Below are 19,021 nucleotides of genomic sequence, written 5' to 3' on the forward strand. Positions count from 1 at the left end.
AGAACTTCACACTATATGGCCCCACAATATAAGAAAAGACCCACCAGTAACAGCTCTCCTTACTAAATAGTGACTGAGAAAGAAGAGCATTTTTTATTACTTTAAATGAAAACAGCGCAAATCATGATGTATGTACAAAGGAAAGTATAGCATTAAAACAAAATTATATATACACTTTAAAAAGACAGGAAAAAAAATACCTTTTTTCAGATTGAGCAACAAAAGAAACTAAACAGAGGGAAATCCTTTTGACAGAGTTACTAGCATCCTGGTAACTCATATAGTGGTTAAGAGGTGGAAAGTAACAGAGTAAAAATACTTTGTTACTGTACTTAAATTTTTTTTCTGAGAACTTTTACTTTTACTCTCTACATATTTTAACATATATCTGTACCTTCTACTCACACAGACACACTAGGGTAGCTGTCCATAGCACTAAAACCCATGGTGTAGCTGTCTATGGTGCTGAAGTACATGGATGCATTGGTGTAGCTATCCATCGTGCCAAATCACGCAGATCTACATCAGATCTAGAACAATCTACATGGCTATCCGTGGTGAAAACACTCACTGTTGCTTTAAATAGCTAACTCTATGCACTACAAACCACCTACCTTGGGATAGCCAACCAGTCTGTAAGGGTCACCTCTAAAGCATCAAATCCACAGCAACAGTGGGTAGCTCTTCCCAACAGTCTGCGGTGCCGAATGATTTTAATGTACAGAAAGGGGTTTTTTTTTGTTGTTGATGTTTTTTTTTAATATATGGCTGTTTTGAAATCACAGGGGTACAGAGATGAGCGATTGGAGTGGAAAACAAAGCTCATTCTTGGGTGGAAGGCATCATGTTTAGTTTTATGAAGTTCATGAAGTTTTTCACTCTTGTTAGACTCAAAGAACACACTGAACTCATAATTATAAGAAGAAATGTGGGGGTGAAATGTATGTTTTATATTTAACTAATAATAATGAACTTCACTCAATACAGACGTTATCATAAGCAACAGTAACGCATCTGTAAACCAGTAGAGGGAAACGTCACACCTTTTCATACTTATCTGTTCACTTCTTACCTTTTCTTGAACAACTGTTTATCAAAATGGCAGCAAAGGCTTAAAAAAATTAATTTGTGGAGGACATCAGAAGGACAGTTAACTGAAATGTTTTAAATACAGAACAAGAAAAAACTCAATTAAACTTCCTACTTTAATTCTGTCAAATGTTTCATGTCATTACTGATTAAAATAATGATACTGAAAGGCCTACATCTGTAATTAGAATCATATGAGACAAATACATGAGTATATAATTGTGTAAAATTGTGAGGTTTCAACTAGTTTAAAATGGATAGTTACATATTTTCTATGGCTATGCTTATATTCAAGTATTAAAAATAACCGCAAATAATATTCTTGTTAGGACTTTGAGTAAAGTAAAGTAAAATTGTATTTATATAGCACCTTTCAAGACAAAAGATCACAAAATGCTTCACACAGAAATACCAAGGCATAAAACAAAGACAGATAGAAAGTTAACCAAAAGCAATTCTAAAAAGATGAGTTTTTAGTTATTTTTTTAAAAAAGACTACTGAGTCCACAGATCTTAAGCTCAGAGGGAGAGCGTTCCACAGTCTGGGGGCCACAGTGGCAAAGGGTTTCTCAGGGTGAAGTTTTCCCCTGTCTCCCTTAGTTCTCCGTCTTGTATGCTGTGTGTGCTGTGTTTTGAACAACCTGCAGACACTCAAGGGAGTTTTTGCATAGACATATAAACAGTGAATTACTATGGTCTAAACGTGATGAAATGAATGCATGTGTAACAATCTCCAGCTTGGTGTGAGATACAATAGGGCTTAATTTAACAATGTTTCTTAGATGATAAAAGCAAAACCGAAGCAGAAATTTGACATGAACATCCAAAGTGAGAGCCAAGTTAAAAGTTTACCTCTAGGTTGCTGATAGACAATTTCACAAATGTCAAAAGGGGACCAAGAGCTTTCATTGTCTTAGGTGCAAATCTGTCAGGAGCACATTCAAGGACTTTAGTTTTTCCTTCATTAAGTTGAAGGAAGTTGTCAGCCATCCAACCTTTAATGGAGTCTAAGCACTGATTTAGAATCTACAGCTTAGAAACATCTTGGGGCTTAAAAGAAATGTATAACTGTATGTCATTTGCATAGCAGTGATAGCAAATGTCCTTAAAGGGGTCAAAGTATGCTGAAGAGGAAGTAGATATATTAGAAACAATAAAGGTCCCAATACAGAACCACGTGGCACACCATAGGTAATGGAAGTGGAAGATGACCTGTACTTAGAAACCACCAAAGAAAAATAATTAAATAATAATATGGTCCATCTTATTTATTTCATACTATAATGGACTAAAACACAGTTCAGACTGTTTATTGAATGCATATGGGCAAAATCTTGGAGAAGCTAATGGCTCTGCAATGGGAATTGAGAGACCTGGTGACTAGTAATGGAGATTAGACCAACTGTAAAATTGGATGCAGTTTGTTCGCACTAACCAAAACAACTACCATCCTCAACTCATGCGGCCCCCCTGGCGCCAGCTGGTTGCTCAAGGCAAAAACTGGCAGAAATAACAAAATTCTCCCTTAGATAACAAGATTGTTGTTCTGACTCTCTTTCCCCCTCCCTTAAGGCCACCCCACGTCGACCAAAGATTGTTGACTTTTGCCTAACTGGGTGAAGGGACACTTTCTCTCAGCTGAACACGGAACACACACACACACACCCAATTTCCTTCAGGGCCAACCTTGGACCTGGAACCAGGATTAATACAATTTTATTGCATTGAATTGAGTTCAGCCAGAATTTAAAAACGGAACTCTGAAATAAAAGTAGGATTACTGCCTGTGACCATTTTATCCTTTCTATGCAGTAAATCATAACCAGCACTTCCTGTGACCTTCTATTGTTGGTGCACTGTTTCTGTTGCTTTACCGGGGAAACAAACACACACACACCCAAGGTAAACACAAATTTTAGCTTTGTCAAAAAGAAGAAGCATGAATTTTCCCTTCCTGTTTATGGGAAGTTTCCTTTCCTATTTCACAGGGTGATGATTGTAGATTGAAGTTATTGACATATCTAGTGTGGTCCTTATTAAAAATGTGCAAGTACACCACTTTAAGGAAAATAATGGGATAAAAATGGTTGCAGGAATAAACCAATGCAAAACAAGTAAAGCAAAATAAACCGTTAAGGTATAAGTGCAGGGCAACATGAGAGGAGCACAAACAAGAGGAGTGTAGTGTGAAAAATTGAGCTTGGTGTCATAACAGGAACAGAGAAAAAAAAAAACACGAGTTTGTGAACAACCTTCTTTTTCTAAGACGTACGTAAACCCAGGTAATTGTGATAATGATGACTAATAATGAATAATAATGAGGGTTTTTTTCTTTAAATGGCCAGCCATCTCATGGTAGACTGAAGTGATATAGCTCAATCACCACTAATGTTACAACTTTCAAGATGAGCTAAACAAATTTCTGATGTATTTTGTGATAACAACCATCTTATAAAAAGTGCACAACAGCGGACCAGCAGGTTAACAATCCCCCTGTTCTGAGGCTGAAAAAGCCTGGAAGTGTCCCTCTGTTTACTAATATCAGTGGCCAAATCCAAGTAAAATCCAACTTGCAGCAATTTGAAACATGTTTAGATGAAAAAGTGACTCACACACCTGTCCTTTATGTAATTTGAACATCAGTGTTTTTAATGAGGACACTTGCCAACTAAAGGTGAATTGTTGATATCTGGATGTCTTATAAACATCCAAATGTTCAGCCTTTTTACTTTATTTGTGTTTTAAGGATTCTTCGTATTATTGTAGGGTCTTTACCAAATGATATAAAGCTCCTTGAGGCAACATGTTGTAATTTGGTGCTATATAAATAAAACTGAATTGAGTTGGATGATCTGGTCCAACTTCTACCAAGTCAAAAACAAGTCAAATTCAAATGGAAAGAGAAAAATACAATACAATACAATACAATACAATTTTATTTATATAGCAAGTTTAAATTCAGGGGGTACACCAAAGTGCTTCACAGTAAGGAATAAACAGTAAAATGATTACACTAAACAGTAAGTCATTAAAACAAGGTAAAATAGAGAAACAAACAAAGGCATTAGTAAGTAGGGGTAGGGAGAATTCATGATAATCCCGAGAAATGAGTAACGATACAGCAGTTAGTGAGCGGTGAGAATTAGCAAGTTGGAAAAGCCAGGTTGAATAGGTAAGTTTTCAAGTGTGCTTTAAAGAATTGAATGGACTCAGAAACATGAATGGTAGCAGGAAGACTATTCCAGAGGTTTGGCGCTACAGAGGCAATGGCACAATCACCCGTAGTCACTGACCAGATGATAACAAAGAACAGCTGGGAGTATAAAGACTGAGGAGGTTGGTGAGATAGTCGGGCGCAAGGTTGTTTAGGCATTTGAAAGTAAGCAGCAGAACTTTATAATCAATACAAAATTTAATAGGCAGCCAATGTAAGTCAGAGAGCACAGGAGTAATGGAGGCAAACTTTCTAGTTCCGGTTAGAAGACGAGCTGCAGCATTCTGAACAAGCTGTAACCATTGGAGGTGAGCGAGCTGGAGTGCAGAGTAGAGAGAGTTACAATAATCTAATCTGGAGGTCACAAAGGCATGTATAAGTTTTTCAAGATCTTTGTACGGTATTAGAAGTTTGACCTTGGAAATTTGGCGCAATTGGAAGAAGCCAGATTTAACCACAAAGGAAACCTGTTTATCCAGTTTAAATGAACTATCCAGGAAAACACCTAGATTACTTACAGTATCGTTAAAAAGCAAGCAAAGGGACCAAATCAGGCAGCTAGCTGATCTTGTGGAGTGTGACTATCAAACACCATAATCTCAGTTTTCTTCTCATTTAAAATGAGAGAATTGGCTGACAGCCACTGGGAACTCTCTCAAGCTGTCAGACAAACGATTCAATGAAGCTGGCAGGTCATCAGACAATTGGAAATGGATTTGAATGTTGTCAGCATAACAGTGGTAGGAGATCTGATACTCCAAACAGTAGAGGGCCCAGCCTGCCGAGCACACTGGCGCCATCTTGGATTAACGATTAGATCCTCCCCTCAATAACCTAAATAACAATGTTCTATGAGAGCTTCCACAGAATATATGCAGAAAACACTCACAGTATTTGTGCAACATACTAAATCAAGATATTGGAAGTGCAATGAAAGTAAATATCAGTAAGTATTTATATCAGTAAGTATCACCTTTGATAGTCTATTTTTCTGATGGGAAATCACATTTAACGAAAAATAGTTAGACATCTTGACAGCAGCTCCTCACTGATCAGCTTTCAGCTGTGCAGTCTGTGTATAAGCACTGACCACTTAAATTACATGGCTTTATGGACGTTGCCATACAAACAAGCATTTCCTGTTGGTTCCGTCTGCCGAGGACGCTTTGAATACTTGACTTTGCCAAACTCTAGTTCAGCTCTTCTCTCCAGTTGTTTCGCCTGCCGTTTCACAACCCTGATATCAGCAAAGATTTCTTCCTGGTCATCTTCTTCCTCTGAGGAATAGCAAGTAGAGCGGTGGGCCGGCAGAAAAAGTTGGTTAGTTTTATCACAAAGACTGGAAATAATGTAAAATGATTCACACAAAATATGACTTTTGAAATGGGTTCATTAGCAAGCTTTAGACTTTATGGTAGGGCAGATCTGTCTTCTGTGATAAAGGTAGCTGGTTAAACACTATCCACGTATCTAACTGGCATATCTTGCTAAGTCATCAAAAAAGTTTCATTTAAAAATTTCCAATAATTATTTATTTTTATAAAAAGAGAAAAAAGCAATCTGAGCATTGTGAGTGAGGAAAAAGATGAAGTTTTGTACCTTTTTGTTTTTTATGTTTGCTGTTTTTCTTTTTCCGCTGAGCACAGATGACTGCTATACCCACAAGTAAGAAAATGATGAGCGTCGTGAGAACACCAATTAGTGGCAAATTTCCTGTTTCATAAATTTTTAAAAAAGAGCTGTTATTTGAGTCAGAAAACACGATTTTATGAAAAAATTAAATGGGGATAAATAAGAAAATGACACCAGTGGATGTAGTTAGTTTTCAATTTCTAATACACCATATGTCATCACTTATGGCAGCTCCGTTCTCCTTACCCTTAAAAATCTGTGCTGGTTCAACACACAGGGTGTTACTGGCTTTATGCACCCACCCCGATATCATTGTCCCATTGACTGTGGTGCAGTTAATAAAAATGAACCCTATGAGCAAAAGAGATAATTCATGACCATTATAAAAAGTGACATTAATTGTCAAAGTTGTGATTATCGCCTACTATCACTCACCACAAGTAGATATCTTCTTTTCTTTGGAGACATTACTGACGTTGTTCCTGACTGAGCAGACCAGAGTTCCTGAGACGTGCTGTTTCAGAGTCATGATGTTAGTCTCATTATCTCCAGAAAGGAGCTCAGCATCTGTCAGTGTGCGTCCATCCAAAGTCCAGCTGTACTGAGGACTGTCCCCTCCCTCAGAGAAGCAGGACACCCTCATCTCTCCCTGGGACAGACACTTAGAGACCAGCAGGACAGAGGACACAGGAGCTGAGGAAAAACACACAGATGATCTTTATTTTAAAAAAAAATCAGGATCTTTGTCATTCGTTGTAGTCTCTAATGAAAACCAAGTATAAAGCATGAAACACAAATATCTAAAATGTGAGATTTGTGAGATATTTAGATGACCAAAACAAGGTTAAATTCAGACCTTTTAATGGCTTAATTTCCCAACAGGGAAGCATTTACCTTGAATAAACAACTGTAAAGTCCGCTCGCCTGATGATCTTCCATCTGAATCAAAGGTTTGAAGGGTATAATTACCACTGTCTGACCTACTCAGGTTATTGATCCTAAATGTTCCATTACTGGGGAAAAGATATCTATGTTCTATGGTATTAGAAATAATCTTATTCTTTCTCACATCTAGTATTTTTAATGAATTATTTAACACTTTGTATCTAGATATTTCTGAGGTGTTGTCCATCAGCTGGATGTCCACGGTTCCTCCCAAAGCTCCGTAACACTGAGCTCCATCCTGTCTGCCATCACAGTGAGTTTCCACACCTGGAACTTTTGAAACATTAATAAAGAAAAACATTTGTAATTCGTTAGTTTCTGTAAAATAGTTGTACGTGTTACAAATATTTCTGAACTACCACATTGAAACATAATACCAAACTGCATATTTGAATAATCCATTATTTTGATTGAGTGTGTATAAAATGATGAGCATTGTACTACTGCCATAAATATATAATCTCAGACTACTTTGCAGAAGTAGTTTTCCAAGGTGCAAGTAATCACCACAGTAATGTTTCCAAGAGTGCAATCATGTTAATAACCAAGATAAACAGTTAAACAGATCCTCCACAGTTTTGGCCAAAGCGAACACCATAAAATTTGTTGGGCAATTAAAACTAAAACATGGATACCATGTCTATAGAAGAACTTTTCAGACTCTTTTCACCTACAGATAGTTATAGAGAGTTCAGTAGGTCAGTTGAAATGCTAATATTTTCATGAAAAAATACAAATAGATACAAAAATGGCACAATAACATAAAGTGCTTATATGAACAAAGTAACATTTAACAGAAACAACAAAAAGAAGAAAGAAGCAGAAACAAAGAACAGTCTTAAATTTTTAAAATCTCATTATTATGTTTATCTTACCACTGCTACTATCCATCCATCCATTTCCTTCCACCTATGCAATTATTGCTCAAATTTACACTGCAGATAAAGTAGTGTCACCAATTAACCTAATGCCTGTTCATCCATTTTCTTCAATTTATCCAATTCAGGGCCACTGCTACTAAAATTAGAGACATGTCCATAAAGAAACTAAAGCTCTTCTCAAAGGGTTACAAACTGTAGATTTTGCCAAAAAGAATATAACCTGATTTTTTAAAACAAATAAAAGCACAAATCTCTTTTTTCAAGTATTAGTAGAGCTGCTTTAACATCCCTTATTTTAAAAAATGGTATTGGTTCAAAACACATTGCTTATATGTAACATATTATTAATAATTATTTATATTTAAAAAAAAAACCTTGATCAGCTCACCATGAGGCACTCCCAGTAGAATCACCATCAAGCCAAGCACAGCTTCCATGTCTCCTCACTGTTCAATGTGTGTTGACATAGTTGGAAGTTGTCAGAGTGCTTTATTAAATGGCATGCACATATCTCCAATACTTATTGGTCATAAATGGCTCCTTGGAAATTGTGTTCTCACTGCATATGTGTAAATCTAAAAAAGGAAGTGAAAGCAACATATACCTTATTTGGCATAAATAAAAGGAAGCTCATAGAGCTTCCACAGGCTTTTTCAGTCATTATTTACATTGTCACTGGACTATTTTTAGATCTGCAACCAACTACCACTATCCCATCACATAGTGTCTATTACATTCAGCCACTGGCTTAATCCAATTCAACAAAAGTCTCATTTAAAGTTCATATTTTAGTGACTTACATGTAGTTTATGTTCCTCATGCAGGTAAATGCATTTACATCCACAGTGGAAGCAGAAACACCTTAAACCATTTTTAAAAATTAACCCTTGGATAGCCGTCAAAATTTACACCCTTTCACGGTCGCCGGGACCCAAAATGGTCCCCATCCAAAAGGTGATATAGCAATGGATTTTATGAATTTTTTTTCATTTTTTTTCACATCAGATCTTTTAAACAACTTCAGACCTATCCACTGATATAAAGTTTTTCATAATTTTTTTTTCATTTTTTAGGTTTTTATGGCTTTATTGTCATAAAAACCCCTGTTTTTTGGGGGGTAAAAAACCATAATATGCAATATTTTTAAAAAATGAGTTGCAAATGGAACTACTTGGCATGAGGTTATTAGAGCCTTGGATAGGTAAAAAATTCATAACAGAATTGATTTGGATACATTATTATTTTTGGAGCAATAAGAGTTTTTCAAATTTACACCCTTTTATGGTCCTCGGGACCCAAAATGGTCCCCATCCAAAAGGTGATATAGCAATGAATTTTATGAATTTTTTTTTCATTTTTTTTCACATCAGATCTTTTAAACAACTTCAGACCTATCCACTGATATAAAGTTTTTCATAATTTTTTTCATATTTTTTAGGTTTTTATGGCTTTATTGTCATAAAAACCCCTGTTTTTTGGGGGGTAAAAAACCATAATATGCAATATTTTTAAAAAATGAGTTGCAAATGGAACTACTTGGCATGAGGTTATTAGAGCCTTGGATAGGTAAAAAATTCATAACAGAATTGATTTGGATACTTTATTATTTTTGGAGCAATAAGAGTTTTTCAAATTTACACCCTTTTATGGTCCTCGGGACCCAAAATGGTCCCCATCCAAAAGGTGATATAGCAATGGATTTTATGAATTTTTTTTTCATTTTTTTTCACATCAGATCTTTTAAACAACTTCAGACCTATCCACTGATATAAAGTTTTTCATAATTTTTTTCATATTTTTTAGGTTTTTATGGCTTTATTGTCATAAAAACCCCTGTTTTTTGGGGGGTAAAAAACCATAATATGCAATATTTTTAAAAAATGAGTTGCAAATGGAACTACTTGGCATGAGGTTATTAGAGCCTTGGATAGGTAAAAAATTCATAACAGAATTGATTTGGATACTTTATTATTTTTGGAGCAATAAGAGTTTTTCAAATTTACACCCTTTTATGGTCCTCGGGACCCAAAATGGTCCCCATCCAAAAGGTGATATAGCAATGGATTTTATGAATTTTTTTTTCATTTTTTTTCACATCAGATCTTTTAAACAACTTCAGACCTATCCACTGATATAAAGTTTTTCATAATTTTTTTCATATTTTTTAGGTTTTTATGGCTTTATTGTCATAAAAACCCCTGTTTTTTGGGGGGTAAAAAATCATAATATGCAATATTTTTAAAAAATGAGTTGCAAATGGAACTACTTGGCATGAGGTTATTAGAGCCTTGGATAGGTAAAAAATTCATAACAGAATTGATTTGGATACTTTATTATTTTTGGAGCAATAAGAGTTTTTCAAATTTACACCCTTTTATGGTCCTCGGGACCCAAAATGGTCCCCATCCAAAAGGTGATATAGCAATGGATTTTATGAATTTTTTTTTCATTTTTTTTCACATCAGATCTTTTAAACAACTTCAGACCTATCCACTGATATAAAGTTTTTCATAATTTTTTTCATATTTTTTAGGTTTTTATGGCTTTATTGTCATAAAAACCCCTGTTTTTTGGGGGGTAAAAAACCATAATATGCAATATTTTTAAAAAATGAGTTGCAAATGGAACTACTTGGCATGAGGTTATTAGAGCCTTGGATAGGTAAAGAATTCATAACAGAATTGATTTGGCTGCATTATTATTTTTGGAGCAATAAGAGTTTTTACAGTATACATCCATTGGTATCCCTTGGGACCCAAAGGGGTCCCCATCCAAAAGGTGATATAGCAATATCATATATGAATTAATTTTTCATTTTTTTTCACATCAGATCTTTTAAACAACTTCAGACCTATCCACTGATATAAAGTTTTTCATAATTTTCTTTTACATTTTTTTAGGTTTTTATGGCGTTATTGTCATAAAGACCCCTGTTTATTTTTTATTTTGGGGGGTAAAAAACCATAATATGCAATATTTTCAAAAAATGAGTTGCAAATGGAACTACTTGGCATGAGGTTATTAGAGCCTTGGATAGGTAAAGAATTCAGAATAGAATTGATTTGGATGCATTATTATTTTTGGAGCAATAAGAGTTTTTCAAATTTACACCCTTTTATGGTCCTCGGGACCCAAAATGGTCCCCATCCAAAAGGTGATATAGCAATGGATTTTATGAATTTTTTTTCCAGTTTTTTTCACACCAGATCTTTTAAACAACTTCAGACCTATCCACTGATATAAAGTTTTTCATAATTTTCTCAATATTTTTTATGTTTTTATGGCTTTATTGTCATAAAGACCCCTGTTTATTTTCTTTGGGGGGTAAAAAACCATAATATGCAATATTTTCAAAAAATGAGTTGCAAATGGAACTACTTGGCATGAGGTTATTAGAGCCTTGGATAGGTAAAGAATTCAGAATAGAATTGATTTGGATGCATTATTATTTTTGGAGCAATAAGAGTTTTTCAAATTTACACCCTTTTATGGTCCTCGGGACCCAAAATGGTCCCCATCCAAAAGGTGATATAGCAATGGATTTTATGAATTTTTTTTCCAGTTTTTTTCACACCAGATCTTTTAAACAACTTCAGACCTATCCACTGATATAAAGTTTTTCATAATTTTCTCAATATTTTTTATGTTTTTATGGCTTTATTGTCATAAAGACCCCTGTTTATTTTCTTTGGGGGGTAAAAAACCATAATATGCAATATTTTCAAAAAATGAGTTGCAAATGGAACTACTTGGCATGAGGTTATTAGAGCCTTGGATAGGTAAAGAATTCAGAATAGAATTGATTTGGATGCATTATTATTTTTGGAGCAATAAGAGTTTTTCAAATTTACACCCTTTTATGGTCCTCGGGACCCAAAATGGTCCCCATCCAAAAGGTGATATAGCAATGGATTTTATGAATTTTTTTTCCAGTTTTTTTCACACCAGATCTTTTAAACAACTTCAGACCTATCCACTGATATAAAGTTTTTCATAATTTTTTTCATATTTTTTAGGTTTTTATGGCTTTATTGTCATAAAGACCCCTGTTTATTTTTTATTTTGGGGGGTAAAAAACCATAATATGCAATATTTTCAAAAAATGAGTTGCAAATGGAACTACTTGGCATGAGGTTATTAGAGCCTTGGATAGGTAAAGAATTCAGAATAGAATTGATTTGGATGCATTATTATTTTTGGAGCAATAAGAGTTTTTGCAATATACTTCCATTGGTATCCCTCGGGACCCAAAATGGTCCCCATCCAAAAGGTGATATAGCAATGAATTTTATGAATTGTTTTTTCATTTTTTTTCACATCAGATCTTTTAAACAACTTCAGACCTAACCACAGATATAAAGTTTTTCATAAATTTGTAAATATTTTTTATGTTTTTATAGCTTTATTGTCATAAAGACCCCTGTTTATTTTTTATTTATTTATTTTGGGGGTGGGGGGGGGGGGGGGAAACCCGTAATATATATTATAAATATATTCTCAATCACATTCACACCACTCTCTTATATCAGTTCCACTACATCGAGACTATTTTATGGTGGTCAGCTGTTTTATTGTCATGTATTTTGCATAATAAGATAACCATGTCCTGCATTCAAAACCACTGAAAATGTCTATGGTGGTGCTGTACCTAATATTGTGCTCATTGGATCCGAAACATATTTTTCCTTTATTTTGAAGCCTGAGGCTTAGATCCATTAGGTATTCACGAGAAAAAAATTATCACATGTCAGGATTACAGTATATCGAAAATATGTGATTATAATGGGAGTCAATGGGACCCAAAATGGTACGAGGACCACAGATGGTAACACTTATGTGAATCTCCTTTACTATACACAACACCATAGAGGGGATCAATGAATTTTAAAAATAATGCTAAAATGCAACTCCTAGCCAAGTTTCATGCAACTAGTCTTTAAAATGACTGATATATTGAGAATCAAAAATCCAAGGGGACCCAAAAGGGTCCCTATTTTGACGATGACCATCAGAGTTAACATCACCATTTTAAGGATTGTAGTTTATAGGGTGAATAGTGGTTTTCATGACTGTTGTTGCCAATATTCATTCATACCAGAATCTGAATACAGCCCTGCATTCAGTGGGAGAAATGTTTCATTGCTCATTCTCAGCTGTAAACACTACAGCTACATGATGACTGAAACTAGCACCATTGCCTGCCACAAGATCAGTTTCATGATCATTAAAATGTAAAATGTAACAACCCTGTCATAGTCCCTCAGTCCTCCCTGGCTGACTTCACCAGGTTGGCCTTCTGTCTGTCTCTTGTTGTTGTTGGCTGTGCTCAGGTGGGACTTATCCTGGATGCAACGAAGGCAAATATGTCTCAAAAGGATTCCAAATCTGTATGACATAATCCTCAAGCGTAAACTAAGCTTTACAAATGTATTGGAGGTAGTGTGTAGGCACCTGGCAATTATCAGAGAGTTGGGGGAGAAGTCCTTCTTGTGACAGTTTACAGAGAATTGGTGTCAGAACAGAAAATAGAGATAAATGTTTTTGCAAGCAGCAGTTGTCCAGATTGGCAAGGTTTCTGTAGAAGTACGGGGAAGTAACTAGGAGAACTGAGAAGAAACTGGGTTAGAACAAACAGGCATTTGAAGGCAACAGTTAACAGAAATGACTTAATGTTCCCCATAATGCTGGAAACTATGGAGAGAAATGTGTCTTTAAAGGGTTACACATGTGTATGATATGATCCACCTGCATAAAATAAGCTTCATAAATGTGTGCTATGATTTGTGTGTAACTTTTGAGGAGTCACGTGCATGTGTTTGAATCCACACTCAAATATGAAGCAATTTGACCACAAGTGAAACTATTTTACAAATGCGTACATTAAAACCTGGATAACTACTCATTATTTTATTAAGTTCAGCTCACCTATCAAAAACCTTTCTGTGTGTACAAATAATTAACATTGCTCTTGGTTAAAAAAAACGTTAAATTTGTGTGGACAAATAGCTTGAGATGCACATCACATTGCATGCCCAGTGGGGGTTTTGAGTAACATTTAATGCTGCCAGCTTCCCACAGATCCACAAATGTAAGCTGCTTTCAAGTTGCAGTGTAAACCTGGGACAACCAGGCTTCCACTATATACCTGCTGTCTTTTTCTCTTTTTTCCAGAGTGTAGTGTCTGCAGTTGATTAATCCATGTTTTTGAAGTAAAGGGCTATGAGCTGTTGTGTTCGTTTAGAAAGAAACGTCCATTTTATTTAAAAACAAACAAACACACAAACAAACAAACAAACATGTATTTGGATTATTGGATGCTTGTATTCCTTTCCCTTCCTCCCTGGAGCAGGATTTCCCCTTTTTGCACTGTGTTTAACATTATCGACTTCATTGTGAATAAACACACTGAACTTTTACTTTGAGACGTATGTTTGAGTTGAGCCTGCCTCATTGGCCATGAAACTTTGTTTAATTTTGGCTGTTTAATTATGAAAAATGTAACAATTAAATTAAATATTTTGGTGATTAAGTTTTAAAGCCTGACTATATCTACATCTGTAATTGTTGAAAATAAATTAAATGAGAGAAATAAATACAAGTAAAACATGTTGGATTTTGGGTTCATCATTTAGTTTTTTCCTTTGGAGCACAGGTGACTGCACAACTAGAGAGTACACCCGTCATCACTTTTTCTTTATGCAATACCAAATCTGATAAGCATGTGTCGGTAACCAAGCTCACTGGTCATGCTCGCCCTAACTTAAATGCATTCTTATTAAAAATATATCTTTGCCTTCTCACTGTTCAGTGTGTGTTGACACCGTCAGCAACAGCCTCCAACAGCATCCTGTTAGTGAGCAGCCTCACAGGAGGATGTGTGAAAACTCTGACCAAAAAGAGCATTGTTATATTCGGTGTATTGTTTGAAATGGGGTAAAAGCAGTTGACACATTACTTCTTCTTTAAACTTACAAGAATTGGAGATTTCTGAGACACCCATTTGGACTGACATGAAGAGAGGGAAATGATCTTCATGGTTGAGAAAACAAGAGCTGGCATTTTTAAAAAAGATCACACTACAATCACATCTGCATGTCTTTAAGTGTGCAGTTACATTTCTTTAGCATATTGGCAGGAAGTCAGATGCGACTCTTGTTACTGTTGTCTAGGGCACCAGTTTAGCTCACAGGGGTGAGGAGGTAACTATAAAACAAACCCTCACCCTTTGCTGAGTGTCCTCTGCACACTCCCTGCTTGCCTTTCTACTCTCCAATAAAGGCAAAAACACCTGATTTTGTTTGTTTGTTTTGTTGTTGTTTTATTTAAGGCTTATGTCAGTTATGAGACTGTTCACTTTGAATGAGTGTGACTGCAGAACCTCAATGAACCAACAGAGGGAAACATTACACCTACTACTGTTACAGGAATTTTACTCCAATCTAAAAAAAAAAATGCTCAACATACAATTAAGCTACAATTTGTGATTGTAAAAGTAGCTCATGAAAGCTAAAAACACCTGACAGGTCTCTACTCCTTTTTTTTAATGTTTGCTTTGAGAAAAGGAAAATAGAATTACACACTAGTAAGGGAACAACCTTTAAATATATAGATTTTTTTACGTTAAAAATGACAACTCTTATTTATATCAGTGAACAGTGGGCTATCATTGTTCACTGTTGTAAATTAGACCTAAACTCAAAAGGCTAATGTTTTAGTCGATTTTACACAAGTCTGTTGTTTTTTTTTTTTTAATGAAAGAAAAGCCCCTGACATCTCAAGCATGACCTAACTTCATACTGCTGACCCTTTTCATTTAGCTTTTTTATTTTTATTTTTTTAACTTTGCACTGTCCTGGTTGAATTAATGTATAAAGCTCCTTAGCCATTCCTAATGTCTTCATATATTGCTAGGATAATGAGAAACAGGTGCAGTGACTTGTTGAAATATGTGCAAACATGCGCTGAGAAAGCAAAGACAGTTTGCACAATTCTAAAGCACTTAAAAGTCAATTTTTTGGTATAACCACCTAAAGAAATGAGGGATAGTTCAAGACCTTTATATCGTACTGTATTTCAGCTCATCAACAAAGATCGGACTGCAGAAAAACAAATTACTAATGCATAATATGACATTATCAGACCTAATTTATGAGAGTTATTATAGGAGTTAAATAGTCACCAAAGTTTGCTACTGGATGCAGCAATAGATGCATGTCAATAAACAATCTAGTGCTTTTTAATGGATCCTGTGTCCCTGAATCACATGTTCACAGCCATATCACCAGGCTTCAGCGCTGATGTACTTAAATTCTTGATTTTGTATCAACTGAATAACCTAAGATTGTTGGGAATCATGAACTGAATTGCAGAGCAACAAAGAGCGTCCCCCTGTAACAATATTTATTTATCCTTGCATGGTAATGTGTGTAGACATTCTGAGAACACAAAAGGATAGCGACCATGCTATTGTTTAACCAAGACAAGCATGGTGTTTTCATAGTGACAGATATCTGGTTGTTTCTTGCCATTTCTTTCTTGCTAATATAGAAAAATATTTTTAAAAAAGTTTGTGTTTCAGTTACATGAAAAATAGACATGTGAAACAACATGAGAAGTGTGTGAATCCTTAGCTCAATGTGTGACTTCTATCAAGAAACATTCTAGAAGCACCGAGAGCCTCAGTGTCATGAAATGATCTGCCAGACCTAACGACACGCCTGGTTTCACCATACAAGGAGAAATCTTTATTGTACCCAGAGACTATATAAAGGAAGTGAAACACACTCACAAAAGGTCAACATAAAAACTGCAGTCGCACATGCAGTTTTTTCTGTTATGTCTTGAAATTTTAGTTAAAAAAAAATCAGTCAGTTAAAACCAGACTCATTAACATGCAGTCGTGATAGTTATAATTAAAACAGGTGTACTATCTGCATAAACTATTTTACAGTGTTATGCAAAAGTTTGGGCACCCCTGATAATTTTCATGATTTTCCTTCATAAAACACTGTTTGGATGAGCAATTTCATTTAAATATATCATATAGCAGACGAACGCAGTGATATTTGAGAAGTGAAATGATGTTTTTAGGATTTACAGAAAGTGTGCAATAGTTACTTAAACTAAATTAGGCTGGTGCATAAATTTGGGAACTAAATCTGAATCACATGATTAGTTCATTACCAGGCCTCTGGAGAACTGCAGGAGCTAATTTAGCCATTTAAATCAGTTGTGTTGGTTCAAGGACACATCTAAAACCTGCAGGGACACTGGCCCTCGAGGCCTGGAGTTGCCCACCCTGCCCTAAACTATGATGTTGAACAATCTTTGTTTTCAGGTCATTCGAGAGTTGTTTTAAGGCTGCTACTCAGAGAAGATGCAAAGAGGAGAAAAACTTGCAATTGGCCACCTTAAATACCCTTTCTTATAAGTGGATTCACCTGTGTATGTAGGTCAAGGGTCAATGAGTTTACCAAACAAATTTTGTGTTCCAATAATTAGTACTAAAGGTATTCAAATCAATAAAACGTCATGGGTGCCCAAATATACGCACCAGCCTAATTTGGTTTAAGTAACTATTGCACACTTTCTATAAATCCTATAAACGTTTGACTTCCCAAATATCATTATGCATGTATGCTATATGATATATTTAAATGATCCAAAAAAACAATGATTTATGAAGAAAAATCCTGAAAATTATCAGGGGTGCCCAAACATTTGTATACCACTGGATTTGGTTTCCTCACTGAGTTTATTGTTACTTAGAAAATGAAATAGAGGGGAAAGTTTCCTGACTGAAAGGGAAAACACTGAGTGAAATACATTTTGATTAATTTATCAAAAGAATGTTTCACTTAAAAAGATCTCTTCATAATGTCTATTTTGTTAATGTTTTTTTTATTCTTTTTATTCTTTCTTTGAACCATCCTGTTAAGTAAAAAAGTGCTCAGTGAATTAAGTTCATGCCTTCTTTGTTGTAACTTGCTAAACCTCACCATACTGCACCCCAGCTGGTTAGACACCCATGAAACGAGCGCAAATTTCCTGTGACAGAACCACACCAGCTATAATACATCATTTTCACAGCTTGTTGCACACATTCAGTGCTGCTAATAATAATCAGTGAGTGGAAAGTTTCAGTAATGTCAACAGTCATTTTGAATGTAGTAAAATTAAAAACTGCAGATTCTGCACTGATAGAAGCAAACTTACTCCTAATGAGGCTCACTGAGCATTATGAGTGATACATTAACAGAAGAAGAATCCTCATAAAATATAGAAGGATGTACCCGACTTACATACATTTTCATGGACACACAAAAACAGACTAAGACAGTATTACACAAATAACAGCTGGAACAGACAAAAACTCATCTGTTAGACAAAACAACTCCTGCATCACAGAACAGAAATGGAACTTAACACCTCTAAGAGGCATGCAGTGAAACTGTCTGAATAATACAAGGCTGTAAAATACTTGACTTTATTTTGAGTACTTTTTCTTCCCCAGCTCTAAAAATGGAGGCAAAAACTGGTTATGTGTCCCCAAGTGGCCTCTCCCTACTTCCTTTTTGTTAAAGTTAAGTTGAGCTGCTGGTTTTGGCATTGGAGGTTTCGGATTTTGGCCTTTTAAAAATTTGTGACATTAATGAATTAATATTTCATACCATCAATGATATTACTAATTTCTTTGTTTGTTTTGTTTTTGTTGGTTTTCTTTTGTTTGTTTTTTTAAATCTGTTTTCCTTTGTCTCATCATTTGATTTACTTCAAGAATAAATAAACTATTGGAATTTTTATTTCACACCTACTGTCTGCTTTGCTATAAATATAATATAAATAAGGCTTGGGCTTGATAGGCTTGAAACAAATAGTCATCACTGTCTGCCCTGCTTAGTTTATTGAGATGTTCCACACCCAGTAACATTTCTTTTAAGTAATGACCCAACAAGTCAACTAAAATATTTAATGTTTAATTATTATAAAGATGTATACATTAATAATGATAATAAAACATGGAAGTGAAACAAATGATGAACAAAGTTAAATTGAAAAGAGAAACTGCTCCATTGCAATCATATAACATTTGTTCAGAGCTTCAACAGAATAAAAATGCAGAAAACACTGACACTGGTAGTATTTAAACATAGAGGAAACTTAAGACTTGATGCATTTTCTCAAAATATTCATCAGTTTTAATATTTTGTATTCCTCTGATAGGAAATCACCTTTAGCTATATTGACACGGACCTTTTGT

At 35.0% G+C, this 19,021-nt stretch overlaps 1 protein-coding gene across 2 annotated transcripts in view; it reads right to left on the reverse strand.

The window, feature by feature from the left end:
- The window catches only part of LOC146638725 (pregnancy-specific beta-1-glycoprotein 4-like), a 35,244-nt gene that overhangs the window by 11,432 nt on the left and 4,791 nt on the right, over positions 1 to 19,021 (reverse strand). The window contains exons 1-4 of one of the 2 annotated variants that reach the window (XM_085362317.1): positions 8,150 to 8,198; positions 6,830 to 7,147; positions 6,371 to 6,628; positions 360 to 368 (exon numbers count right to left, since the gene is read on the reverse strand). In XM_085362317.1, coding sequence (XP_085218443.1) covers positions 360 to 368; positions 6,371 to 6,628; positions 6,830 to 7,147; positions 8,150 to 8,198 — 634 coding nt within the window. Of the gene's footprint in view, positions 1 to 359; positions 369 to 6,370; positions 6,629 to 6,829; positions 7,148 to 8,149; positions 8,199 to 19,021 lie in introns of those variants that run through there. The other variant, XM_085362326.1, reaches the window with a different exon arrangement.

The sequence above is a fragment of the Diplotaxodon limnothrissa genome, linkage group LG2 (genome assembly GCF_057381915.1).
Source record: "Diplotaxodon limnothrissa isolate DT_005_m linkage group LG2, D_limnothrissa_male_GT1.1, whole genome shotgun sequence".
Classification (NCBI taxonomy): Eukaryota; Metazoa; Chordata; class Actinopteri; order Cichliformes; family Cichlidae; genus Diplotaxodon; species Diplotaxodon limnothrissa.